The sequence below is a fragment of the Carettochelys insculpta genome, chromosome 21 (genome assembly GCF_033958435.1).
Source record: "Carettochelys insculpta isolate YL-2023 chromosome 21, ASM3395843v1, whole genome shotgun sequence".
NCBI classification, from domain to species: domain Eukaryota; kingdom Metazoa; phylum Chordata; order Testudines; family Carettochelyidae; genus Carettochelys; species Carettochelys insculpta.
This window is the reverse complement of record NC_134157.1, coordinates 6,867,412-6,894,631: the sequence shown is the minus strand read 5'-3', so window position 1 is coordinate 6,894,631 and position 27,220 is coordinate 6,867,412. Positions and strand designations below refer to the sequence as shown.

General features: G+C 51.2%; 1 protein-coding gene across 2 annotated transcripts in view; it reads right to left on the bottom strand.

Annotated features, from left to right (window-relative positions):
* Positions 1–27,220, bottom strand: part of ASTN2 (astrotactin 2) — a 708,908-nt gene that overhangs the window by 223,860 nt on the left and 457,828 nt on the right. For both annotated transcript variants that reach the window (XM_075015031.1, XM_075015030.1), the window contains exons 14-16: positions 10,995–11,119; positions 10,083–10,187; positions 7,391–7,570 (exon numbers count right to left, since the gene is read on the bottom strand). In XM_075015031.1, the coding sequence (XP_074871132.1) occupies positions 7,391–7,570; positions 10,083–10,187; positions 10,995–11,119 (410 nt within the window). The remainder of the gene's footprint in view (positions 1–7,390; positions 7,571–10,082; positions 10,188–10,994; positions 11,120–27,220) is intronic.

Below are 27,220 nucleotides of genomic sequence, written 5' to 3'. Positions count from 1 at the left end.
GAGTGTCATGAGATCTAACTAGTTAAGGCTTGTGTTGGGGTAATCTGATAGGCGCTATCAGTATTCTTCCTAAGAAAATCTCATTTAAGGGAAACCACAACCTGCCGTTGAGGTTTAGAGGGCAATATTTTATGAGGGGACACTCATGCTCTGATCTCTTTGTAACCAGCTCTGCTTATGTGACCCAAATGCTTCTATGAAGTAAGACTGCACTTTAAACAGTTGCAGGTTTCTAAAATATAAAGAACTTTTGAAGAATGATTGTCATGCTGACCTCGCTAGATTTAGCACTGATCAGTTGTTTTAGGAAGAGAGAATTTATCATGACAGTTATAATTTCACTGTCAGCATCCATTCGGGATTAAAATTTAGCATGTGATATTTGATACTGGGCAATTATTTTTAAAAATAAAGTTCTATTTTTGTAACCCAAGAGGGCCAGGCTATAAAAGTAAAAATAAATACAGGCACTTTTGGGGGCTTTTTTCCCCACCCCACATTGTACAGTTTAAGAGATTTTTCTGGATCATTAGTCAGTGTGAGTCTTTAAAGTTACTTCATTTTCCAGAGCTAATTACTGTACTTGCCGGGCAATTTTGGATTACAGTGAGCAGGGCATAAGGTCATTTAGCAGTCTGATTCACAGCACGCAGAGTTTAGTCTAAACAAAATTTTACAGCAACTGGCTTCATTTTTGTAAGCCTGAACAATATATTAACTCTGGCTTTAAAACATGTATCTGGACAGAAACCGCATGCTGTAAAGAGTTATACATTTAACACAGTAGTTAGTAGAAAGAGATTTCAAAGTGCTGTAAAATTCTAGGGGTTCATATGGTCACCAGATAATAAAAGCAGGGAGAGAGGGAAAGCAGAATATCCAGTGCCTAAATACTAAAATTGGTGAACTGGAGGGCACAGCATTAAATTAGATAGTCATATAATAGGCATCACAGAAACTAGCTAAAATGAGGATAATGACTAGGACACAATACATAGGAATGACAAAGTAGGGTACGCTGATGCGGGAATGGCATGCTATGAACAAGAAAGCAGAGAGTCAATGGATTAGTTTATATGAATCCCACTGAATCCATATGGATAAAAATTCCATACTTGAACAATGAGAGCATAGCAGTAGGAATATACTACAATGGCCTGACCAGGACGGTGACTGGTTATGAAATGCACAGGGAGATTAGACAGAATAATAATGATGGGAAATTTTGGCTCTTCTCCTATTGACTGGCTGTGTCATCTCAGAAAGGAGGACAGAATAGTTTTTAAGCACCAAGAGGAGAGGCAATTCTTGATTTAATTCTCTGAGGAGCCAAGAGGTGAATATAACTGAACTGCAACCATAATATAATTACATTAACATTGTACAGGGAAAAATGCCAAGGAAAAACACCACAGTCGGGGTGACTGGGCAACAAAATGGCAGATGAAGTTGAATGTTGATAAATGCAAAATAATGCATATTGGAAAACATCCCAATTGTAAGTACAAAATGATGGGACTAAATTAGCTGTTAATATTCAACAGTGAGATCTTGGAGCTATTGTGGATAGGAGTGGATGATGGGATGGATCACTCGGTGATTGCCTATTTTCATTTCTTCTGGAGCACATGGCATAAGCTACTGTTAGAAGACAGAATACTGGGCTAGAGGACCATTGGTCTGATCCCATATGGCTGTTCTTATCCTTTATTAAGAGTGCATTGCTTTCAAGCTGTCTGTGAGATTTGCTGTGAATTGCTGTGCATGCAACTGGGCCACATTGGCTGATTCAGGGGAATGCTATAGGTGTGTGGCAGGGAGGAGTGTAAATAGCAACTAAAATTAACCCAGTGCTGGATGGAAAAGTGGCACCGATGCTGTGTGACAATAAGAACACCATCACTGCTCCAAAGCTGCTGTGAAGGAGCGTCTGCCTTGCACTGGGAGGCTGAGTGGTAGGCAGACACAGGTGGGGCTGTAGATAATTGGGACCCACATAGGGCTGTATAAACAGGGGTCCTATGTAGGTGAAGAGAACAGAACACTCTTGCTTCAGCTGTAGAGCAGGAAGGACCTGGCTGCTGGGATACTAGAAGAGGGTACCTTAGAGCAGAGCTGAGGAAGCACAGGCAGCACTGGGGAGCTCTAGAAAGGAAAACTTCCAGGCTGAGACCTTGCTTACTAGGGCTGCAGGGAGGCAGCCAGGGCAACAGATGGCAGCAGGTCCACCCCCTAGCCAAAGATGCATGGCCATTTCAGACTGCAGTTTGCTCCTAAGGTAGGGGCTAGATGACAAATGGCAGTGGGTAACTGAGGCAAGGTGAGTCTAGGGGACTGGGGGTTTCCAGGAAGGGGAGGACCCCAGAGTGCAGAGACAATAGCACAGGGCAGTACCACAAGGGAAGGGCACTGTGGACCAGGAGGGACATGGGGCCTGCAGTAATAAAGAAGACCGGTAATGGAAGGTGAAGCACTGGTCAACAGGGGGAGCGCTGAGGCTGAAGAGTTAATTCCCAAGGAGACCAGGAGGAGGCGCTGTGCTATTGAGTCACACCCTGCTACAGCTTCCCTGACATCCTTTCAACTCTAGGTCCCTCAGCAGCACCTGCTTGTCTGGCTGTAATAGTTTTCTTATTTCCATCTTCACTGTGAGGGAGAAGAATAATCCCCGTGTATGGTTGGGTAGTCTGCAGTTTCATCTGACACAGACTACGTGGCCTTGGGCAAGTTGGTTAATTGCTGTGTCTCAAGCCTCTCCAGTTGTAGAGCAGAGGTAATCCAACTTTCCCGTAAGGCAGGAAGGGTTTGGTTAGTTGTGACTTGCACAGTGTTATTAACAAAGGCACTACTAACGTGCTGAATGGGGTTAGACCCTCTGCAGTAGTGTGGATAATCTCTCAATTTTTATTTGGACAAATGACATTATCAAATGCACACCTATCGTCTGGGGGCTGTTCATCCCACTGAAAGTGAGGGAGATCCAAAGCCTAGCTGTTTAAAGTTCTTCCTGGGATGTCAAAGCTGGCTCGCTGGCTTGTACAGGTGCCCTCTTCCCTCCACTCAGCCTGAAGGGAGATGCAGAGCAAATAGATGTATTGCAGTAATTTTGCAGGGAGCGGACCAGACAGCAGCAGGTGCATTGGCTGTACTGGGAAAGCCCCTTTTGGAAGGATCCCTCCATTTCCTTCTGCTTGTTTTCTGAGAGTGCTTAAAAAGCAACAGGAGGCGGCACAGGGTCAGCAGGTGTGCACAAGCTGCTAAATGAAGATGTCCACAGAACTGGTGTGAAATTAACTAAGTGCTATTAGTGTTAAACACTGGCTCTAATGGTGGAAAAAACTGATGCAGGCTCCAGTGAAATGGATCAAGAGCTGGGTCAATTCTAGAGCTTTGGAACAGTGCTTATCACCCCCCTCCCCCCGCTCCTTGATGAGTTAAAGTGTTGCTAGGTAGTAGGAACCACAGCCAAAGAGGCCCCTGAGATAGGGCCTTTAATCATTTTAAATGAAATACAAAGGGTGGGGATTGGTTTGTTTGCCCACAATCTAACTTGCTCTCCAGAGAGAAGAATGGAAAAAAAGAGAAACTTCCAATATTTGTCTTAGGAAATCAACAATTCATTTGTAATCTCTACTTAAAAACTCCTCCTCTCTCTCGCTCTCTAGCAAAATATGTGACAGAAAACCCTTATCACAGGAAGTTTCCTTGGTGATATCAGTTACATTTCCAGGGACGCCCTGTCTCTATCCCCAACATCATCACTGATCCTCTTGCTTGCAGTCGTGGGGAAAGTCTGAATGCTTCCCTGGCCTTTTGAGGATCCATCCACAGTTCTGTTAAGGTGGTGTAAAGTGATGTGGCTTATACTACATGGGACAGAGTGGGGAAAATGGGCCTCATCCAGTACCTATTTTGTCTCCAGGCCAGTCCACCTTTCCCCAGCATGATGTTCATCTCAAATGTACAGTGTTTGTTTTCAATGAGGGATTCACTTTGTAGTTCTCTCTTTTGATAATGGACCAAGTTTTCCATCACCCCGAGCGCATGCTTCATTTCCTCTTTTACTAGCAGAAAAGAAGAGGATGCAAAAGAGGGAATGTCTTTTTCTTGGCTTTCATATCAAGGTCGCCACCAGAGTGTCTTAGAACTGGGAATGCGAGGTGTAAGCTTTCCGCTGGCTTGCCCCAAACCAAATCAGCATATCATTTGGCTGGAGAGCTCCATATGCAAACACCTACACACTTCAAGGGCTCTGGTGACTGTTCCTTTCTGCAGCCTGCTAGTGTGGCTATTCAGACAGTTCCAACATTGGCAAGTAGCCTGCATCTGGCCCAGCAATTTACAAGAAGTTGGACTGCCAGCAGCACAGTTTTATATTTGAAACAATGTTTTTAATTAGGGTGCAAACACACAGATTGTGTGCTTTGTTGGCAGGCGCCTCCTCGTGGGGCCTCCACATTTATTTATTAAGTTGATTAAAATATTAAGATACTTTGGTTAGGAAGCTGCAAAAGTACTACAACCTCAATTTTATTATTTTCCGGGCTATTACACTCAGCATGTTTTTTTTTTTTTTTTAAATCTTTTGTCAATTTCACCTGCTAGAAAGTGACACTGAAAGGGCCCCATTCATATATTTCCCAGACATGCTGCATGGGAGTTTGGGTGCAGTTAGGAAATGGGTTCGCTAGCAGCAAGGCAGTGATACACCAGAGCCGTCTGAGTGCAGAAAGCAAGCTGTCGGACTTTCAGGGTTGGAGCACTTCAGTCACGTCATCCTCATTGTTTAAACACAATTACTTGCACTTTAGAGAGCCTTTCTTCCAAGCAGACCCACACGCAAGTTTCCCCTGTTTTTCAGATAAATAATCTGAGGCATGGGTCAGACATAATACAGCCAGCCCAATGTGGCTTTTCTTTCAGTGTAGGGCAGGGGACTGTTCTGCCACCCTGCCCTGAGAGCAGGGGACTGGACTCAATGACCACCCGCAGTCCCTTCCAGTTCTAGTGTTCTATGATTCTATGTAAGTGAAAAAAACTAACAAAAGGGTTTGGGGCAACTTGCTTCCTTAGCTTGGCCTGGTTGGAACAAAGACACTCCTGGCCCTACTTAAGCTGCTGAACAGCAGTTGAAGCCCACTCGGTGATGACCTCCTGTTCCATGTGGAAGGTGAACTCCATGGCCACAGCTGCTAAGAATGGGGTGGAGGTGACAAGGGGTCTTGTGATGGGGTGGACTAAGCCAGGACACCCACTGTAGGAGGCCAGAGGCCTTGACACACCCCATCCCAGTGAGAGAAGCAGAAAAGAGGTCCTCCAGGCAGGATAGAGCTGTCTTAATGGCAGCCAATCAGGACCTAGCAGGCCAATATAAAAGAAGTTGCTGAGCTGGGCCATTCAGTTCCCCACAGGAGCTTGATCAAGGCAGGTCTATATACTGACTGGGAGACCAGCAGTACTATGGACAGCTCCAAGTACAAACTGAATTTAGATCTGAGTGAGGCCCAGGTCCAGTGGCTGGACACTGGCCACAAGCCTCATACAAGAATGGGTAGCACTGTGGACAGGGCTAGTCAGGTCCTAGCCTCAGGACCCTAAAGAGGACAATACAAGGACCTTACATGGCACCCCTTTGCCACAGAGAGGTACTCACAAGTGGCTGGACCCCCTTACAGGGCTGAATAGCAAAGGAATCAGAACAGTGAGAGAGAGAAACTTAGTAACACGCTGTCAGATGCTCACTGTCTCCCCATTGCTTTGGGGCAGTGACAATTCTAATGCTATGCACTGCAGCTGGGAGGGAGAGCCCCCACAGAGAAGCCTGGATAACTACACTGTCTGGGATAGAAAATAAAGCCCCCCCATCTGTGAGGCCACATTCCAGTGAAATTAACTCAGTGGGATGTTGCCTTCCAAAAGGCAGCCACTCTCTCGAACTGGGTTCCCCTGCAGCCCCCAAAGAAAGAGCTGAAAGTACAGCTCTCCATTCACCCTCTTAATGCACCTGTTAGGTGGGGGAGGATGCTCAAGCAGTAGGTTAGATTTCAAAAGGCCAAGGCTCTGCCACTCATCTGCTCTGTGGTTTTGGGCAACTCCACAGATACCTTTGTGCCTCACCTGCCTCATATGCAAAATGAGGATGATGTTACTCCCCCAGGTTCCTCAAGTGGGTTGAGAGCCCTGGATTAAAAGCATAATATCACCACACCATTGCTATTATTTTCTTTAAGTCATCAAATCCAGATTCTATTCTAATTATGCCCTTGTAAAGCTGGGGTAGAGTGGAGTCTCTCTGGATTTAAATCAGCCTAACTGGGAGCGAAATTTGACGCTCTGTGTATTTCAAACCAACCCATTTTCAAAGGGATTCTAGAGAGCTGCACCGTCTGAATGATTAATGGCATTACAAATACATAAAACAACATTTCAACATTCCCCCCACAATCAATGGGGCATTGCTACGGCAAACATCCATTTACCATCATTTAAAAATAAAATGAACAAGAACCGCGGGTTATAAATAACTCGCAATGGTAACTACAGCAAGGACGCAGGAGACAAACAGCTAAAGGCCAAACATTCACTGAGCCCCACAGTGTACGGTAGTCTCCTCTCAATCACAGGACATCAGGTCACACTTAATATGCAGAGAAGATAGAATGGACATGCCTTTGCAATCACTGTTGTTGTGAAGCCTGTAATACATCCCATGTGTTCATAGGAACCCTGTGGTCCATTTGAGTGGGGAAAGACCAAATCAAGGGAAAATCCCCAGTTGAACTGGCACACGGAAGGCTACAGAAATAAGGGAGTTTTTATAAACATAACCTAATTGGATTATTTCAAAGGCCTGAAGTTTATTGCCCTGCTTAATGATGTGTCTCATTATTTATAGTGTAGCACGAGTCCACTATTGATTTAAAGCACTTCTTTAAAGACTGTCATTGTCACAAGCAATAAAACGAAGCCATTCCAAGACAGTTCAATTATGTCACATTTATATAAAACAACCCAAAACACCCAGGGCATTCCAGGGGACTAGCACTATAAGGCAGGGCCGCCAGGGCAATGGCACGTTCTTCTCACAGCAGTGACGGGAGCGCTGGGCCTGCAGGCAGCAGCATAATGGGCAGCTACCCAGGGGAGATGAGGGAGTGTGTGTGCCTGAAGAAAGGTGGATTGTTTATCCAGGACCTAGCTGGATTTTTGGACTCACTCCTGGGCACAGGCAGGCGCCAACCGTGGGCGTCAGTCTGCGTCTAGTCCTAATCCCAAAGCACCAGCAGGGTGGTGTCAACAGGAGTGGGAGGGAACTGGGCCAAAAGGGCAGGCCTGGTTTTGCAGCAGAGGGTGTGCCCAAGGTCCCAGGTCTTCCCTTGTTCCCTCTTACCTTTCTGATACTGGAGCCAAAGCTGCTGTTGGACCTTCTTGCTGGGGAAGTGGATGGTGCAGCTGAACTCGGAGCCATACAGCGCCTCCTCGATGTAGTGAGAGCCATACTGCTGAATGAACGACAGCAGCTCCTCCCGGCTGCTGTCCTTGCTTAGGATCTTCAGGACATTTGCAAATCCTGAAAGAGTGAGCAGCTCGTTGGTAAATTCCTCATCCAGGGCGGTTGGCGATTGGTTTGGCGGACAGGGGCAATGGGGTGTCACCAACTCCCTGTTCCAAACTCTCAGATCACTGAACTTGCTACCTGCAGTTCCTCCTCTACTCCCTGTCTCTGGCTTGCACCAGGGGCAAGCAAAGTGGGAGGTGAAATTTCTTAAGGGGGCTGCAGCACAATTGGCTACTGGGTCTGAGGCTCATCCATCTAATTCAAAATGTTGAAATCTGTTACCGTTTTTATGGATGTGTATTCACATTTACATACTGATTAACAAAGTTTTTACTTTCTACTCACTTATTTTATTCCATGTGCCGAAAGGGGTTTTATAGGAACATAACCAAAATGGCCATTAGTTTGGATTACATTAGACAGGTTCGGGGGGGCCTGCCAACTGCAGGATCAAAAAGTGGGGCCCAATGTAAAAAGTTCTCTCACCTCTGGCTTACACTACCCTTTGCTAAACTCTTGTTGGGTCTGCAACCTTCAAACCTTTCTGTGGCTTCCCCCCCTCAGGGCTTTCATGCATAAGTCACTGGGGAGAGCGCTGCAGTGCACACACCTGCCCACCCGCGTGTGCGACACGGCAGAAGCACTGCTGCTGTTTTCTCAGCGTCGTTTTGCAATTATCTAGCTGGAGGCGCTGCCTTGCTACAGGGATTCATTTATTCCACCTCATGTAGTGGAGATTCCCCAAGGAAATATTCTGAGCATGTTTGTTTATTCTGAGGAAAGCTGACAATGCCCAGCAGGGACCTGGCTAGCTGGGATGGCAAGAAAGTCACTGGACACAGAGAGCTGGACTGCCGGTGGTGCAGATTTTCTGCCCAGTTGAAGCGAGTCACCGAAAAGCACGCATTCCGGCTCTCAGGTCCGTCGCAGGACAGTTCCACCAGAGCCAGGCAAGGAGCATCCTATTTATGTCCAGGCAAAGGCCAAATGTGAGGAGGCCATCCTGGTGTGAGCACATGAGCTTATATTCACAAAGCAATGTAGATGCCGAACTTCCATTGATTTCAAGGGAAGTTAGATGCCTACACTCCTTTGTGCAGCTGGGCCAGTGCGTCTCAAACAAAGAGGGCACAGAAGTACTATCTACCTAGGCCACAGTGAGCAAGAGGTTCAGCTTAGCTCACTTATCTCACCCCCTTGCACAGGGGCTCAGTTGTGTTTACTAGCCACTTGGCAGATATGGGGGGAAAGGTGCTCTTAAGTCACAGAGCTGGACTTGAGGCTGGCTACAAACTTCCTCTTGGGAGGAAAATCCCTTGCAGACATCAGCTGTTTAGAGAGCTGCCACATGAGGTTTACAGGGATGTTGACTCATGATGGGATCTCGGTGTACAAAACAAAGACATTTGGATGCAATGAGTTTGTCCTGAGAGGTCAGTTTTTTTTTCACCAGATGATCTAATACAAACCACAGCCCAACAGGGGCAGTCTCAGGTTCTCTCTCACACACATAGCCGTTGAGTACCTGAGCACCAAAAGAAAGGCTCTTGACAAAGGCTCTCAAGACAGTGACCTCATGATCTGTGTCACAGCACCATTGACACTGAGCCAGATTGCCCCAAAACAGTGGTGTGGTTGGACACCCAGGAAGTCCATGTTACTAATCCTGAGCTCCTCTCATTGTGAGAGGTGCAGGAGGCTCAGGGTGAGTGGGGAGAAGGAGGTAACTCTGATCCCATTGAACACACACTACTCTAATACTACAAAGCCAGGAGGACGTGTCTCAGTGGGACAAGTCCGTGCTGTGGGACGCAGGGTGTCACTTAGAGAGGCAGAGGGGAACTACTGAACAGGCAACACGACCCAGAGAGCTGGAAGTCAGGAGACCTGGCCTCTAGTTCTTCTTCACCACCACTGTGTCTGCTTGGCCACATCCCTTAGCACTAGACTATTAACAGTGGTTGCTTCAAGCTAGCCACCAAAAGACAAAAGGAGCTGTAGGTGCTCACCACCGACAAAATCAGATCACTTAGTTAGGTGCTACACTGTGGATTTAGGTACTTAACATTAAGCCCTCCCAAAGGGACAATTCCAAAGTCAGCCTCTCCCTATTTTCGTTGCCCCCGTGTACAATGGGGACAATTGTATTTCTTCCCCACTACAAAGAGCTGCTCGTTCCTCGGCTGCAGAGTGCTGTGTACATAGGGGTGGGATGTTACGAGGTTATTACTGTCATCGTGGCTCTGTCTACATCTGTGACCTTGACCAAATCATGGGAGTTCTCTGCCTCAGTTTCCCCTGTCTGAAGCACCAGATCAATCTTTCTGCCCATCTCATCTGGGAAGGGAATTGGGAGCCTCAGTGGGTGTCTGTACGGAGCCAGTGGATGCTAAGTGCTGGATAAATGCTCGGCGTTCAGGCATGAACAGTGATGGGAAAGCCAGGGCTGGCAATCCAGACCCGCTACCCATGTACACGCTCTCCCCTCAACTAGAGCCATACACACAACGAAGGCTGCCCTCACCTGCAGAGTGGGTGATGGTGCTGAGCTTCACTTTGTACAGGTTGCTTCTGACCCTCCAGTGCTGCACCATGGGGTAGCCCTGTGCCTCATCATACCGGACGTCTCCTGCGAAAGGAAGCCAGGGCTTAGTGAGTTGGGAGGGTGCAGGGGCCCATGGAGAAGCATCACTTTCACTCAGACACATTTTTCACTACAGACACACTGAAAGCAGAGGTCGGACCCTCACACCGATCACACTGCTGAAGTGTGAGTGGGGGGTGGGGCCGAGATGAGGAGGCAGAGCTATAATGAGCTTGCATTGACACAGGGCACTGCTGGGAGGACACTCACAGGGATGGGATGCCGGCTGGCGTAACAGGTTGCAGGGATGGGATGCCGGCTGGCATAACAGGTTACAGGGATGGGATGCGGGCTGGCGTAACAGGTTGCAGGGATGGGATGCCGGCTGGCGTAACAGGTTGCAGGGATGGGATGCCGGCTGGCATAACAGGTTGCAGGGATGGGATGCCGGCTGGCGTAACAGGTTGCAGGGATGAGATGCAGGCTGGCGTAACAGGTTACAGGGCTGGGATGCAGGCTGGCGTAACAGGTTACAGGGCTGGGATGCAGGCTGGCGTAACAGGTTGCAGGGATGGGATGCTGGCTGGCGTAACAGGTTGCAGGGATGGGATGAAGGCTGGCATGACTGTGGGCTGGCTAGTGTATTATTTCCAACACATAGCAAGAAAGGTCCTTGAGAGCAGGAGAATGAGGGAAAGGAAGGAGAGAGCAGTTCAGTTCTGAGCACGTCTCAGACACCTCTCCATGAAGCATGCACTGGGGGTGGGGGAGTGGTTCTCCGGCAGGCGGCTGTGAAGGCCCTGCCCTGAAGGGGGGCAAGAGCACAGAGCTTCTGGGGCAGAGGCTGCTTACCCGTGAGCAGGTCGAGGTCAGGCAGGGGCTCGGAGAGGACGCCACGACACTGCTCCTCCACAGGCAGCGGGATCACCACGAGCGCGTCGGCCAGCTGGGGGAAGTCCTTGATGAAGTTATTCTCCCTGAAGAGAGAGAAGAGAAAATTCCAAAGCAACGATGCAGGCGATGTCCTGGTGGCGAGGCTGAGCAGCAAGGCTTGGCGTGTAACACGTGCACAGTGAGGGACGGCGTGTGGGCTTTGTGTGCTGACCACAGCGCACAGCAGACAGCTCAATTTCAGCTGGCTGTGACCCGCTCCTCAGCAGATTCCTATTCTTGCTCCAGAGAAACCCCTGCTAAGACACAGCACCACAGGACAATTAGCTGGGACTGAAGGGGACACACAGGTGAGGCACAATTAAATTGTGAAGCATCTGAATGGGCTGAGGACGAAACGGCCACACCTTCTGTGTGAGAGTGTGCAGGAGTTTAATGGCACGACAGCATCAAGCACCAAGTTCGTGGGAGGCTTTTTGTCACAATACCGTGTTTTCAGGCCCCTGTGCTCAGTCCGTCCTCTTAGCCAGGCCGAACACGGCAGCTCTCCATGTTTTCCTGGGGAGCAGACAGGGGTGCTGTCTGTCCCACAAATCCCTTCCCACATCCAAAGGGCTGCCCTCCTGGGAGCTGGCACTCAGAGGCCTGTGTTGATTAAACAGGAATGGCTGTAAGATTCCCACTCATGCCACCCAGAGCACTGGCTGGAAGGAGTCACTCGGGAGGGCAGCAGACCTGTTTCCACCATTCCCTCCTGGGCTATGCAGCGTGCCTAATAGACAGACATGACTGGGACTCAGGAGAACTGGGTTTTAGTCCCAGCTCTGCCACGTGCCTGCTATTTGTCTATAGACACCTTATGTGCCTCAGTTTCCTTCTCAGTAAAATGGGGGTGGGGTCATGATGCTGAGCTCCTTTGCAAAGCCCCTGGGGTTCTACAGATGACCAGTGCTCCACGGCAGCTGCACATTCGTGTTCTACATGCCCAGTAGCTCAGTGCTCTCTGCCGCAGGCCCACCGACTGGCCCCAGCAGGAGCACCGCGGTTAGCACTGCCTTTGCACCTGCCGCCTGTAAGAAGCGGGTTCGGTGCTTGCAGGCGGCAGAGAAGCGTTCAGAGAGCCTCCGCCTGGAGTGACAGCCGCTGTCAGCCATGTCCTGGAACGCCTGCAGACAGACCCCAGGGGACGGAAAGGGCTTTGAGATCCCGTCCTTCGCATGCACTGCCATTCAGTTTCAATCCCACATTTCCCTCCAACGAAGGCGAGGCGCTAATTAGTTCCCCTGAGGGCTGATTCATTGTTATTCCCCTTAGCTCCCCAGTAGTGGAGATGATAGAAGAACCTGCCTGTCAGGCCAGGGAAGTGTTCGCTGCTCCCCCTCTGGCTCTTTAATGGTGCTGCAGTGGTGTAAACTGTCAGATGGGGACCAGAGAAGCGGGGCCACACTGCAGCATTGGCTACTTTCCATCAGCCATGTCTCCTGCTAACAATAGAGGGTCTCAAAGAGCCAACTTCATCCCTGGGGCAACGCCATTGCCTCAGAGGCTGTTACCCCCATGTCCTCACATGTGAGAGTCAGGCCCCTTGTTTGAGCAAGAGGGGTATGAGGAAGTAGCCCAGCTACATCCCCTATGCCCTCCGCATCACCAGAAAGCCCCACTTGATACTTGTCCGATCAGCAGGGCCCATCAGAACCAGCCAATTCACTTTTTATTCCCTCCTGGATTCGGTCCATAAACCTACTCCCCCGCATGCTGTCTCCAACCCCTGCTCTCCCTCCCTCTGGCTGCGTCACGGAAGGAAAAACCACATTCCTCCATGGAAGGAAATCTGCCCTCCCCTCCCCTCCCCATGTGTTTCCAATCTTCGCTGCTGGTCTTCCTTATTTAACCTGCAGGATGCTCTGGGAGAGAGCTGATATGAAAGCGGCTCCACCAAATAAACTCACATTGATCCGTGTAGAGCAGAAAAGGAGAGCGCTCTGCACATCCATGGAGTGCAAGGGGAGGGAGCCCAGCTCACCCAGGAGAGGAGCTCTAACTCCGTTATCCTTCCCGAGCAGCTCATCAGCCAGAGGGCTTACAGGACCTAGGAGCTCCTGTGATGCAAATCGATCCCTTGCCCCCAAGCTCTGTGCTTACTGCCAACAGAGGGAACAAGTCTCCACGGCCAGGGGCAGGGGAAGGGGGCAGCAAGGGGGCTGGAGAAGCTCTTGTTCTCTGTGAGGTGTGTTTAAGGGATGGTGCCACTAGCCAGCTTGGCTAATGCTAGGTGCCCATAGACAAGCTACGCCCTGCTTGGTAGCCGAGGCAATGGTGTGGCACCAGGGATGACTTTGGCTTTCTGGTTCTGCACTTGCTGGCCTGCTCAGTCCCCTGGAAAACTATGGCTGGGAGAAGCGAGGTTTACGTTTCTGTCTGATGGACGTTCTTGGACAGTGTGGGTGGCCTGCTAGGCATAGACAAGGCTGCTGTGGTGATAAATGCAACTGGCCCTTCTGGGAAACCCAAGGGCTGGGCTCCTCAGGAGTCAGTGTTTCCTGTAAGCAGGAGTGCTTGGGCAGCTGCCCAGGTGAGATTCAGGTACTGCCAGCTGATTAGCAGGGCATCCATGGCCACTCACAGTCGGCAACATGCGTTTCTATAGGTGGGGCACACCCATACGTGCCTTAGTGCACATAACAAAATTTATTCTGCTCAAGGATGGAAAAAAGTAGAGGGAACCCTGCCAGGGGCCTTAACAGGGTCCAGGCTTTCAATGGAGCTCAGCTCCTGAAGTGCACACTCTGGGGAAAAAGAAAACTTATGGGTGCCGAGAGGGGCTGAGCTGTCCTCGTGGTGAAGGCTGAGCCCTGCACGAACCCTGCACTTGGGCAACCCCTGTAGGAAGATCCTTGGCCAGCCACATTTGGCGCATCAGCTTCACTTGGTGCAGCACGTCAGTCCAACCCACTGCCCTGCGCATGCGGCTGCTGTCACTTGCCAGGTCCAGGCAAATCCTGTAACTGCTGCATCTTCCGTCGCGCAGGCTGGGCCAGGAAAGTGTAGGGTGATCCAGAGTACTGCAACACGGTGACAGGGACCGAGCTCTGGCTGGGCTTTTAACTGCTGCAGCTCTTCTCTGCCACCTTACAGCATCTTGGAGGGTTCACTTCAGGCAGTTGCATTTTATTTGCTGAGGGGAAGAGAGACAGAATCTCTCTTTCCCTGTCACTCACCTGCAGATCTAATACAGACCAAGCTACATTCCTGATGCTGGGTGGCTAAAGGGTGGTTTGCTGTTCCAAGACTTCCTGCATTCTGAGCAGTGCAAATGGGTTAAAGAAAGCAATTATTTCATCAGCCTCAAGACTGGCTGTGTGGGGAGGTTGAGCAGCAGGGAGGGGTGTTGGAGAGAGAGACCTGATCAATTGATCCAGCTCTCATTTCAGTGTGTGTGTGCACAGAAGGGAACAGCACCACCTTGAAGCTAATTTCCAAGGCAGCTGAAAACACACAGCACCATGGAATAATAGCGCTGGGTCAGTCCCTTTGCTGGTGTAGCACCCCTGCAGCTCATTTGCAGCAGCATAGGGTCTGGCCTGATGCACCCATAACACCACGGGGGTAGAGGATTATGGGTGATTGTGGGGACCGTTCAGCAAACTCCTGGGCAAGTGAAACACTTGTCGAAAGCTGCACCTGGGAACAGCAGCATCTGAAAGGATTTGGTCATTGCTCATGGAAAGGTTGCTGAGCACACGCCTTCTGGAGCTGAGCATTTCATCTCCCCAGGTGCTGCCTGTTTCATTCTCCACTGACTCTGGTTTAACGCCAGCTGCCTCTGGCACTCCCTTTGCTGACAGCCAGCTCAGCATGGGAGACAAAGAGTTCTCTGCCCTCTTGGCTAGTGGAGGGAAGTCTGTAGCACGAACTGCCTAATGTAGTAAGAAAATCAGCTCCCTCCCAGCAGCACCTCTATGTCCAAACAGGGCCAAAATGCAGAGCGCACTGAGGCGGGCATGCATGTCCATGCAAGGTGCTAGCCACAGCTTTGTGCATGAAACGCCTCAAGTGGCACAGCTTGGCTGTACTAGATTTAACCCCAGTCTGCTTAAATCTGGTGCCCAGCCTCCCGTATGAGGAAGCACAAAGGAAAATGACTCCTTCCACCGTCCCTACCAAATGCACCTAGCTAACTGTGCCAACTACACAGCAGAGGAGAAAGGGTTCCTCACACAGACACCTGGGCAAACACCACAGCTGTCATGGTGCATGCATGCCCCACTTCCCCAGTTGTGCACATACTACACACCACACAGCGCACACGGAGGGTTACACAGGTGCAGCCAGAGGAACCCAGGCATCACTCTCAACAAGTTTAGGGAAAGAGCACGATTTTGGCAGAGCAACCACTGGGGGGGCAGTGCGGGGCCAAGCCATGCGCCATGGCAGCAGCTGGGGAGAGAGGAGGTGAAAGCAGAGGCAAAGGGGAGCAACCCCAAGGATAATCTGCATGCAACGGCTTCCAGCAGAGATTTCACTGAAGATCCGTGGCCTGTAACACACGTGCCATTCTGTAAGCAAGGAACCAACGAAAATCAGGTCCAGCCGAACCTGGTGCTGCAGGAGCAACAGAAGGTGCATGCGTTTGTGGGGTGTGTGGGTGTGTCTATGGCAGGGTGATCAGTAAGTGGCCCACAGGCCAAACGTGGTTCACCAAGGTTAGCCCCTAGCAGCCCACAAGACATTTTATTTACCCGACCATCTGCATCTGCATTTTCCTTCCTAAATGAAACACTTTGCACTCCTCTTTATTAAATGTCATGTTGATTTCAGACAACTCTCTGGCTTGTCAATGTTGTTTTGACTTCCTATAATGTTCTCCAAAGTGCCTGCAACCGCACCCAGTCTGGTGTCCTCTTCCATTTTACAAGTGTGCTTTTTACTCCAACACCCAAGTCACTCATGACAATACTGAATAGTACAGGTTGGACCTCCCTGGTCCAGCACCATCAGAACATGACTAGCCCCGAACAAGAGAATTTGTCAGTTGCTGCTGGCTTCCTGGGTGGCCTGGGCTCTAGCTCCTGCTATGGTACTCCAGCCCCAGCCTCGGGCTCCTTGGAGCTACTGCAGGTCTCCGGCCCCAGCCCTACTTGCCATGGGCTGGCATGGACTACCATGGGGTTCTGGTCCCAATCGTGCACAGCCCCTAGGCAGGCTGCCAACTCTGTTGCCACTAACCCTCTTGCTCTTAGGCTCCCTCACTCTCTCATTCAGGAGCATCCATGGTCCTTCCAGACCACAGATGTAGAAGGACCAGAAAGAGCTGATTTTCAGAGGCGCAAGGTATACAGCACCTAGGACTGCCTCTGGCAAATCCCATTAGATACCGCCTCCCAGTCTGACAGTGAACCATTGAGAACTACTCTTTGAAACAGTCTTTCATTCAATTCATCATCATCATCAATAACCGTGGGCTCAGTGCCCGTTGGTGCCTGATGCCTCTCTCACTATTTCCTTCCATTCAATCAATTGCTCACTTCATTTATAGTCATTTCATGGAGCCCACAACTCCCAGGTTTATGAGCCTGTCATGTGGCACTGTGTCAAAAGCCTTACTAGATAGTTCACGTCTACAGCTTGCCCCCATCCACTAGGTCAGTAAACCTGTCAAAGCAAGCAATGAGGTTGTTTTGCCATGATTTCTTGACAAATCCATGCTGGCTCTATAATCATCTAGGTGCTTACAAACTGTTTAGTACTTTCTTCTACTATCTTTCCAGATAGTTATGTTAGGCTCTCTGGGCTAAGACTTCCCCAGATCTTCTTTCTGCCCCTTTTCAAAGATATTTTCTCCATGGAGAATTAATTAGATGATGCCTTCTTGAGAGTGGGCACGGGACTGAGGTGATATCTATTCTTATTGACCGAGGAGAGAAATGGGGTGTGAAGGAACATGACCCAGGAAAATACCTTCTCCTTTATCCTCCCGTGACTGTTCTCAGATTTGGTTTGGAGTGGCCAGGGATGCAGTGTGAGATCACAGCCAGCAGAGGGCTGTAGCTCCCTGTTATCTGTCCGCTATGATAACCTTATGGCTTCTGCTCAACCAAATGCATAAGGAAGAGAACAACAAAAAGTCTTGTGGCACCTGATAGACTAACAGATATTTTGGAGCATGAGCTTTCGTGGGCAAAGACCCACTTCATCAGATGCATGAGTGGGGGGTGGTGGTTTCAGAGGGGTATTTAAAGAGTGGGGTCCCAGTAAGAGGGAAGGCCAAGAGCTGACAAGGTCTATTCAGCAAGGTGGAAATGGCCCAGTATCAACAGTACTTTGAAGCAGGTCTTTGCCCACCAAAGTTTATGCTCCAAAATATCTGTTAGTCTATAAGGTGCCACAAGACTTTTTGTGGTTCTCAAAGCTACAGACTAACATGGCTCCCTCTCTGATGCATAAGAAAGAGTTCTCGCATGGCTTTTCTGCTCTTTGCAGCAGCCCTGATGAAAGCCCCCGTGTGCAGCCCTGATAAACTCTGTGTGAGGAACAGAAGCACTGGGAGGGGAAGATTCAGGAGGGAGTCAGCGATTCCAAATTACCAGCAGTGCAGGTGTAAAAGCGCGTGAGTATGGGTTGGGGAAGGGCAGAGTCGGTGCGCTGGCTGGCATATTTGAATGCTGTGCAGGGGTGTGTTCATACACACACACATACCTGTGTTTTTGTGGGCATCTGCACACAGGTGTAAGTGTATCAGCCCAGCAGACAATGAACAGTGTGCAGCTGAGATGGTGTACGCTTCTGAATGAGCAACTCCCTGGTTTCTGCCAACTGTGGAACAAACTCAGTTCCACGTGGATCCAAAACCTGATTTCTATGAACCTACTACAAAAGAACATTACCCCCACCCCTCCACTTCCTTCAAGCCCCAATACTTCTGTAGTTCAAAGAAAATAGTTAGTAGTCAGTCCTAATAACACCAACACGTCTCTTCCAGTGCTGGGCTCCAAGTTAACTCATCGCCCTCAGAACCAGGCCAGGCTTCACCAACAAGCGCTCCGGCCAGGCTCCAGGCTGCCGCAGTCAGGCACATGGGGCTGCAGCCAGCTGAAGCAGAGTGGTGCTGCCACCCCATGAACCTCTTCACTCCCATTTGGCCCAAGTCATGTGAGAGAAGGGAGGACCAGGGGAGCCCATGGAGCTGCCGGGAGCAGGGATTGGGCAGAGCCAGCCTCACCCAGGACTGGAGCAGAGGTGATGAGTGGCCAGGAAAGGCAACAAATGAGTTGCTGGCTGGCACTGGGGTGAGCAGGGAGTTTTAGGAGCTACCGGGTGAGAGGTTGAGGCTGAGTGGGGGATGTTGGGGACAATGGGCCTGGGAGCCAGGAAGTTAGGGGAGAGTGAGGGAGGTGAGGGGGTTGGAAGAAGGGGAATGTGGATGTTGGGGGTAGAGCTGTAGGGATTAGGGTGCTGGGGGGAATTGGGGGAGCAGTGAGGGGGATAGGGTGGGGTGAGCTCGGGGGCAGTGAAGGGGATGCAGGGGGGTGAGCTGTGGGGGCAGTGAGGGAGATGAAGTGGGATGAGCTGTGGGGGCAGTGAGGGGGATGGGGTGAGGTGAGGTGGGGGGCAGTGAAGGGGATGCAGTGCGGTGAGCTGTGAGGGGGATGGGGTGAGGTGAGCTGGGGGGCAGTGAGGGGAATGGGGTGAGGTGAGCTGGGGGGCAGTGAAGGGGATGCAGTGTGGTGAGCTGTGAGGGAGATGAGGTGTGATGAGCTGTGAGGGCAGTGAGGGGGATGGGGTGAGGTGAGCTGGGGGGCAGTGAAGGGGATGCGGTGAGGTGAGCTGTGAGGGAGATGAGATGTGATGAGCTGTGAGGGCAGTGAGGGGGATGGGGTGAGGTGAGCTGTGGGGGCAGTGAGGGGGATGGGGTGAGGTGAGCTGTGGGGGGATGGGGTGAGGTGAGCTGGGGGGCAGTGAGGGGGATGGGGTGAGGTGAGCTGGGGGCCAGTGAAGGGGATGCAGTGCGGTGAGCTGTGAGGGAGATGAGGTGGGGTGAGCTGTGGGGGCAGTGAGGGGGATGGGGTGAGGTGAGGTGGGGGGCAGTGAAGGGGATGCAGTGCGGTGAGCTGTGAGGGAGATGAGGTGTGATGAGCTGTGAGGGGGATGGGGTGAGGTGAGCTGTGGGAGGAATGGGAGAAGTTGGGTGCAAGCCAGGTTGGTGGAAGCCACTGTGAGCATGAGCAGTGTGTGTCTGTCAGGGTAAGTGGGGCCAGTGCAGGGCCGCCAAGGTTGTGCTGGTGAGAGTGGCTCTGGGGGGTCTGCATGTATGGGGTGAACACTGGGCTGAGGTGCTTTGCTGTGTGCCCTGTGCTCATGCCATGCAGCAGCTGGAACAGAGCGAGAGCAGGGTCACGGCACCTCTTATGCTTGACCTAAACACTCCTCTAGGTCTAAAGTTCGGGCACACAGACCTGCCGGTCACTTGTAACCTTATATGACATACCCACAGTCATGCAACAGTCCGTGTCCCGGGAGCATACAAAGCTTCCAGAGATGAAAAGCTGCCAGCACCCAGGGGAGAGAAGCATCGGATTAGTCAGTGTGCAAAGCACTGGAAGCACCAGGGCTACAGTCCACGTGGGAGAAGCACAGCTCCAGGTGTGGGCTTTCGAGGCGATATGAATGAAGACAGTGATCCCTCGCTGCCAAACAGGATCTTCTTGCAGGGGAGTTGTGGCTCCTCAGGTGACTGACAAGGCCTATCCTTGACCCACAAGTTCCAATTACAGAAAGATGCCTGTGCGGGTGGGTGGGGAAGAAAGGTGCACAGCAGTCACCACATTGTCCTTAGCAGATGGAGGACTTGAAACCAATGGCACGGACTCCGTGACGACTGGAACTCCTCTATCAGAAGCCGCCATTACAACATTACACGCCAGTTTGCCTCCGTGGTGCAGTTACGCTCCGTATGCTTTGCCATCGAGGACTTCCTGGACCACACCTGCTCAGGAGCCGTGCCTTTGACCATTCTGCCCTAGGTGACCCTAAGGGAGTACGACTCCAGGCAGCATGGTTCTCAGAGGTCATAGGAACACACAACCCTCCCCACTGCTACAAGGTGGTTACCTATGGCCAGGAGAAGCAGATATGGTGGTGGGCAGTGGTACATCCACCAGGCGTCATCCTGAGGTGCAATTCTGTTCAGCACCAGGCCCTGACTGCCAAGGACTGGAGGTACCCGAGGGAAGATTTATGTTGTAAGACAGCCAGGACCTCACACTAACGCCATTCTCCACCCGACAAATATTCTTTTGGGGAGGCTGATGGGCAACATCCATTTCTCTCCTTCCAGCAAACTGGGGCTCTCTCCCGCCATCCCCATTATGAGCCCACCTTCTCCGCAAAGGGTTTTCAGGGCTAGATCACACCATCGGGCCAGCATATGGGTACCCTGCCTCCTGCTGCAGTAGCCAGGGGATACTTCAGAGGAAGGCAGCCATCCTTCCCCTCTGTCCCCTTCCTATGCCTCTGTGCATAGTGTATTAGCTGATGACATTTGAGTATCCTTATCTTAGCTGGCACTGCTCTTAATGGTAATCATGGGATCAGCCATAGTGGCCATGTCCAGAAATGACGCGAACATGGAGCCTTTTCATGCACCAGCTGCTGTACGTATCTGACCTGCTGCATGTCATGACAAGACTAAGGTGCTGCTCTGATTCTGCTTTTCTCGGGGAGAGAGAGCCATCTTCTAGCTGGGCTGTGGGCCACTCAGATCACAGGATCTTGACTTCTGTGCAAGCCCAGCTGCGCCACCCAACCTCTTGTCTTTCAACCCCACCTCGACTCGGTAGGGTGGAGCTCTCTTTTTTCTTGGGAACAGAGCACACTGGATCGAGAGGCACGGGGAGAGAGTAGAGAGGAAGTCCTATTATTGCAGTCCCTTTGGAGAGGGTATATCTAACCACAGAATTTGATTCTGTGTTGTCCTGCACCACTGAATTATACAGGCTGATGATGTGTGGCAGGAAGTAGAATTATTTATTCTGAATTTACTGGTCATTAATTTTGAGTGAGTCCTGGCTCCTGTATAATGAGACAAGGTAAAAAGGAGAGACTAATCTGTTTTCACCGTGCCCTTCACAATCTTCTGTAACTTGCTAACCCAAATAGTCTGACTCTCTGTGGTGTCTCAGTCTCTGGTGGAGCCTTGGGAACAGAAGAGAGGAGTAATATGGAAGCTCATTAATCTGCAGGGACACTTCATGTCTGGTATTCCAAGCAGAGTTCTGATTTGCTGGAGTTACACCAGGAATGGATCTGGCCCAAGGTTTGATGTCCCTTTTCTGGCAGTTGCAGTTTGGAAACATCTGTGCCTCTCACACTGGGCTCAGGGCTAGATGGTGAGAACTCAGCAAAAACATGCCTCACCACTGGAGTGAAAGGGCTGGAGACAGCCAATCTGGGACAACGGGATGGATCTGGACTGGCAGGAGAGTGAGAAGGGCAAGGGGTCAGAAGATTGTATATGGATAGCTCCATGCCCAGGTTGGACAGAGAGGACCCTGTGAGCTAGCAAAGCCCTCTCCATAGGCAGAGAGTGAGGTCTCCAGCCAGCAGCAGTAGAGTGGCAGCCCAGTGTCAGGGTGGAGCAGGAAGAAGCCTGCTGGCATGCGGCCTCGAAGGACAGTGAGCTATGAGCCCTTTCCAGTTCCTCGGCTGCTGGCAGGAGCTCCCTTGCTCCGAGGCATGAGCTCTTTTCCCTGGCAAGTCAAGTCCAGCTCTCTCCTGGGGTAGGTAGCAGAGCACGCAGATGGTGCATTGCATTAGATCAGAGGCCAACACAGCCTCTGGCAGCAGGACGATTCCCTTTCGCTTGTTCAGGAATGAGAAGAAACTCCTCTGTCTCTTGGCAAGCAGAACTCTCTGGGTTCAATGGAAATCCAGAGAGAGGCAGTGCGCAAGGCTGGGGGTTGGGTTGGGGATCAGCTTTCTACTCAGCTTCTCTGAAATATGTTTCACTTTCAGGGCAATCAGCGTACAGGGCAGAAGCTGGTTTTAGTCCTGGTAGTGCCAATGTGCCAAGCCAAGGAAAGGGCCTTTCCAGGAGCTGCCCCCTGCAGGGCTAGAGATCCTCTTGGGGATTCTCCATCAGCCATATCCCCAAGCAGTACTGCGATGGAGCACGAAAGGCTGATGGCCGGGCTTCCCGGCCTGGGGCCGCGTGTCTGGGAAACACCCTGCCAGGGAACAAGTGAGACAGGAACATCTGCTCCCCTTCTCGTGTGGGGCTCTATCAATAAACATCTGGGGAGGGGGAGGCAGAAGTGACAGGAAATTCAGCAGACAGCCCTAAGGCTATCAGCATACAGAAAGACTTCCAGGACTCCATTCCCTGCCCCCCACCCCCCAGGCCGCCCGGCCCCATTAAGACTGAGTCAGTGTTTTAGCTCCATCAATAAACAACCCAACAGTATTCAATAGCTGCTTTGCCCCCCTTGGTCCTGGGAAAATTAGCATTTAAATTGAGGTATTTCAGGCAGGTAAATCATGAGTGCACCAGACTGGGAGCAAATCCTCACTGGCCCAGCATTGCTTCCTGGCTTATGCAGCGCTACATGGGGATGCGTACACAGGCCATCCTCTGGCTCAGAAAAGATTGCCTGCTTCCGCGTCCATCACCCATTGCGAGAGGAGGACTGGTCCCCAGGGAGGTGCTCAGGGCTGCAGAGTCAGGGCAGCCTCAGATTCAGGGGGTGCTTGGGTTGGTCAGCAAGATCTGCCTTGTGAGCAGATGAGCAGCATGTGCCAGTGTCTGTAGCAGGCACCGGCAGGGAATGGCCAGCCCTCGGGTGCATTGTAGCAGGACAGACGCTCCCCTGACCACACAGACCAAAGCTACCAGAGACCTTATTGCTCCTTCCACATCAGGTTGTTTCAGGCCCATTGAGAGGGTGTGGTGCCGCAGTCTCGTCCCACAAGGTTTTGCATCCTCCTCTCCCGGGGTGACTGGTGCCCTGCTATAAAGTTATCAGCTCCCTAACCGTGAGTTGTTGAAAACGACTCAGTCAATCCGAGCTGGCCAAGTTCCATGGACTCTGTCTTGGCAGCTCTTTGATCCACGCGGTGGAATACTAATGGTGCTGCCGCTCTACCCCTGTCGCCGCCGCTCGGCACCGCAGCCCAGGAAAGCTCCAGACAGCGTAACCTGGGCTCCTCTTCCCTAATAGCATCTGATTTGAGAACACAGCAGCATGGCAGGGATGACATATGCCGACAGGAACGGAGAAATAAACAGGCAGCCGTCCGCAGAGAGAACACAGCTCCAGAGCCCTGACAGAAACAGCACTTGCAAAATACATGAGCTGCTACAGGGAGCAGGACTAGGCAAGGGGGAGAAACAGGGAGGAGAAAGTGAAAAGAAGAAGAAAAAGCAACTGTCTTTCCCAGTCTTCTCAATGCCTGACTGCTACAGCAGCGCACGTGGCACCAATGATCACGCCACAAAACTGGAGCCGGGGGCTCTGCTCGGAGAGCTGGGGCTTTTCTGAGCTGACCATGCTCTGCTACTGCTCTCTTTCCATGAACTCCACCAGTACTAGGGAGGCCCAGCATGAGGACGGCGCTAGGGGTGTGGGAAGACGCAGCTGATTCCCTGGGTGAGGAGAGGCTCAGCCAGTTCCAGGACAGCACCAGGGTGACGCAGGGTCTGGCCAGTACCAGGGCATTGTCGGGGGAAGTAGGGGGACCCTGTAGCAAGACAAGGATGTCTCCACTCCCTGTGAGAGAACAGGCTGTGGAGCAGCACCTGGTGGTAGTTTCATGGGTGCAGATCACAAAAGAAGCCCTGGAGCAGTGAAACCGACATGTCAAAGGAGTACAGGGTCAACCACACACACACTCCCACCCACCCACTCTGACAGAAAGCTGCTAAGTCTGTGGCAACATTAACCTTCCCCACCATCCCTGTTAATTCTCTGTGAGAGTCCTGTCTCTGCAGTGCTCCCCACCCCCAGCACTCCCCCCCTCTCCTTTCAGCCCCGTCTCTCCAGAGGCTGTGGAAAACTCTTGGCACAGGGAAATAGCTCCCCAGCTTGTTTGTTGGGAGGTTGGAGTCCCACTGCAAATCCAAGGCCCCCTACCGTCCCTTGAGGGTGGGGGGAATTTAAACCCCTGTTTCTAATCTCAGCTCTAAGGCCAACTCTATCCAGGGCTTTGGGCAAATCAGTTCCCTTCTCTGCACCCGAATCCACCAAGCTAGCTCAGTGGTCAGATGGGGTGTGAGCTGAGGCCCCACGGCTCAGGCACGCCGGACGGCACGGTGTTTGAAATCTCAGCGCGGAGCTTCCAGCTGAAGCCAGGATCGTCCCTCAGGAACACACTTGCCCATCTTAGCAGAGGGGCTGAGAGACTCCTGTGCTTTGAAGGGGGAGGCAGAGAGGGTCAGAGTGGCCTTCGAGGCTGGAAGGCACATGCGAGTCAGCCAGCCTCACAGACAGAAGAAATGCTGTCTTTATCACACTTGACTTTCTTAGAAACAGCCCCCAGCCACCTTTCCATGTTCTGAAGACCCTGCTCTATGCACATGGGCCTGCCACACATTTCTAGGGCACTGAGGCCATCATTTCAGTCTGTACAACCCCCGTCCCTCCTCAAACGCCTCAGCTTTCACCAGAAAAGACAGTGCATTGCCCTGGTTCCACTCGCTGTCCTTTCCCTCTGTGCAGCACCTCAGGCACAATGGCACAATGGGAGCTGGGTCAGCAAACACTGCTGGGCAGAGACAGCTTCCGGGCAGAAGGGATGGGCAAACAGATGGAAAGCAGTGAGGCCTGGACACCCTTCATACAGCTGGATAAAACACCAGAGCTGAAAGAAACACAGCCCAGAGCTCCTCCTGCATGTGTACGAAAAGCTCTGATCTGTGAGGAAAAAGCCGGCTCTCAGGTTCACATTCCTTCCTGAGGAGACCACCCGGGCTGAGGACAGATCCGTACAAGCATGACAGTGAACAAATGTCCCTCTTGACGGAGGGCAGATGCCCTCCCTTCCTGGCACAGGGCAGCCCAAGGCCTACACCCTAACAGGAAAGCAAATAACAGGCCCAGCTCGAGTCCTCAATCTCTGAACAGAAACCAAAGGATTGAGTGGGCCATGGAGTCTCAAACCATGCCCACACCCCAGACTTCTGCCAGCACGGAGGGGGAAGGTCTGAGCGGCCCCCAACTGACAGAGCTGTGCTGGCATATGCCCCTCAGGGAGATACAGAGAGAGAGTGTGCTTGCACATGCTTGTACAAAACACAGTGGTGCCCACACGCAGTAACACACTGCCAGCAGAGCCTATGCAGGATTCCTAAAGCACTGCTAGTGTCGACCCCATGGGTGACTCCTCTGGAACGGGTCTAAGGCCCAGTGCTGCATGGGGCTCTGCACCATTCACTGCTCACAAGTTCAGGCTCCAGAATCGTCAGTGATCCATTGCTCCTCAGCACTTCAGCAAACCCCTTCAATCAAGAACACCGGGAGCCAGGCAAGAATCCCAGCACGTGCAAGGGAGCAGGGATCTCAGCAGTGCAGGCAAGCATACTGGCTTGCCAGACCCTCACTTCCTTTCCATTACATTCTGCTTCTCCCCTTCCCCGCCACAGATTATGCTGCTATTTTCTTATTCTGCTAAACTCTCTCTCTCTCTCCTGAGGGCAGACTCTTGCAGTAGGCTATGGATCTTTCTGCCTCCGGAGTGTCTGCTGGGAACGCACCAAAACACAGCGCGGTGTAAAAACAGATTCCGAAAGCTATGGTTCCCACAGCAACGCCTTTTGCATACGTAGCGCACCATGTTAATGTATACGGCGCTAGATTTATGCCTTAATTATGGAGTCATGATTGCTGGAGGAATTCCACGCTAACCACCATTTTTCAGCCCCTCGTAAAACTTTTGTGAAGAAATGGATCCTTCCCTGTGGGCTAAAATTTCCCCTTGCTTTGCTTTGGCTCCAAGGCAATTTCTGACTGAGAGTTTCCAGGAAATCAGGTAAAATGTTGTCAAGTAATAGGCCTGAAATGAAAAATGGACAGCTTTCTGCTTAGGGGGAAAAAAGAGAGTTGCAACCTTTATTTTGCTCACCTGTAATAACTCAAACACAACTTACTTTTCAAAGTTCACATCTATCAGACACTCGATTCTCCATTAGAGCAAGTGTTTGTGACATGGAGGGAGAGCCTTGGTGCAGAAATAAGGATGATTATTAATGGCCAAACTGGTTAACCTTTCCTAGCCACATTAGTGCTCAGAGCGGAGGACATTGTGATGTGCACAAAGGGAGCTCCCTCTCCGTGAGTTGGACCACAAGTCCCTTACTTACACTGATTGAGTCCTATCGATTCTGATGAACTATCTGTGTCACTTGCTGCTCTCCAGTGTTAAGTGGATGTCTGCACTGCAAAGGAAGCTGTGCTAGTAATCTAGATAGCCAGACTGCTTTAATCCAGGTATCAGGAGGGAACAAATAGTACCATAAGCATGGGAGCATGGGCAAACTGCCTACGTGCAAGTCCCCTGGGGGAATGCACTCAGGTTGCTAATCCATGCTGAAGACTGTGCCACCACATCTACATTACAGCTGTTACCAGCATTAGCTAAATTAAAGCCAGCCTGGGTATGGCTAGGTGACACAAACACATCAGAGTTCCCTGTAAGTTGTGTGCTTGTGTGGCTGCTCAGGAGAGATTCAACTGCTGCCCAGCTGATTAGCGCCCACAGACAGGTTTTTGGCTTCTACTGCTGGTGCACATCTCCACATACTTCAGTGCACATAAAATTATCCCACACATATGGAAAACATTAGAGGGACCACTGAATTACACCATCTTCTGCAGCAGAAACACACCCTCCCTGTGCTGTGATCTGACACAGTATTAGAAATGTAGAGAGCCACTCGCTACTCCTTGCATAGGCTCCAAACCAGCAACGATGAGTGCTAGTGTGGAAAGGTTCCCATCCCTGCCGCTATGCCTGCTGAGCCTCTCCTGGCCTCTCTGATCAGACCAACCAATGTTTCAGAACCGGATAGGTCTCCTAAAGTAAAGTTGATGAACCATCCCCAGAGTATGGACTTTATCATCTGGAGTGATTCTGGCTTGGCTTACATGGCCTGTTTACCTGCATCCTGGAGAGTATAAACAGCAGGCCAGTTAGAGCAC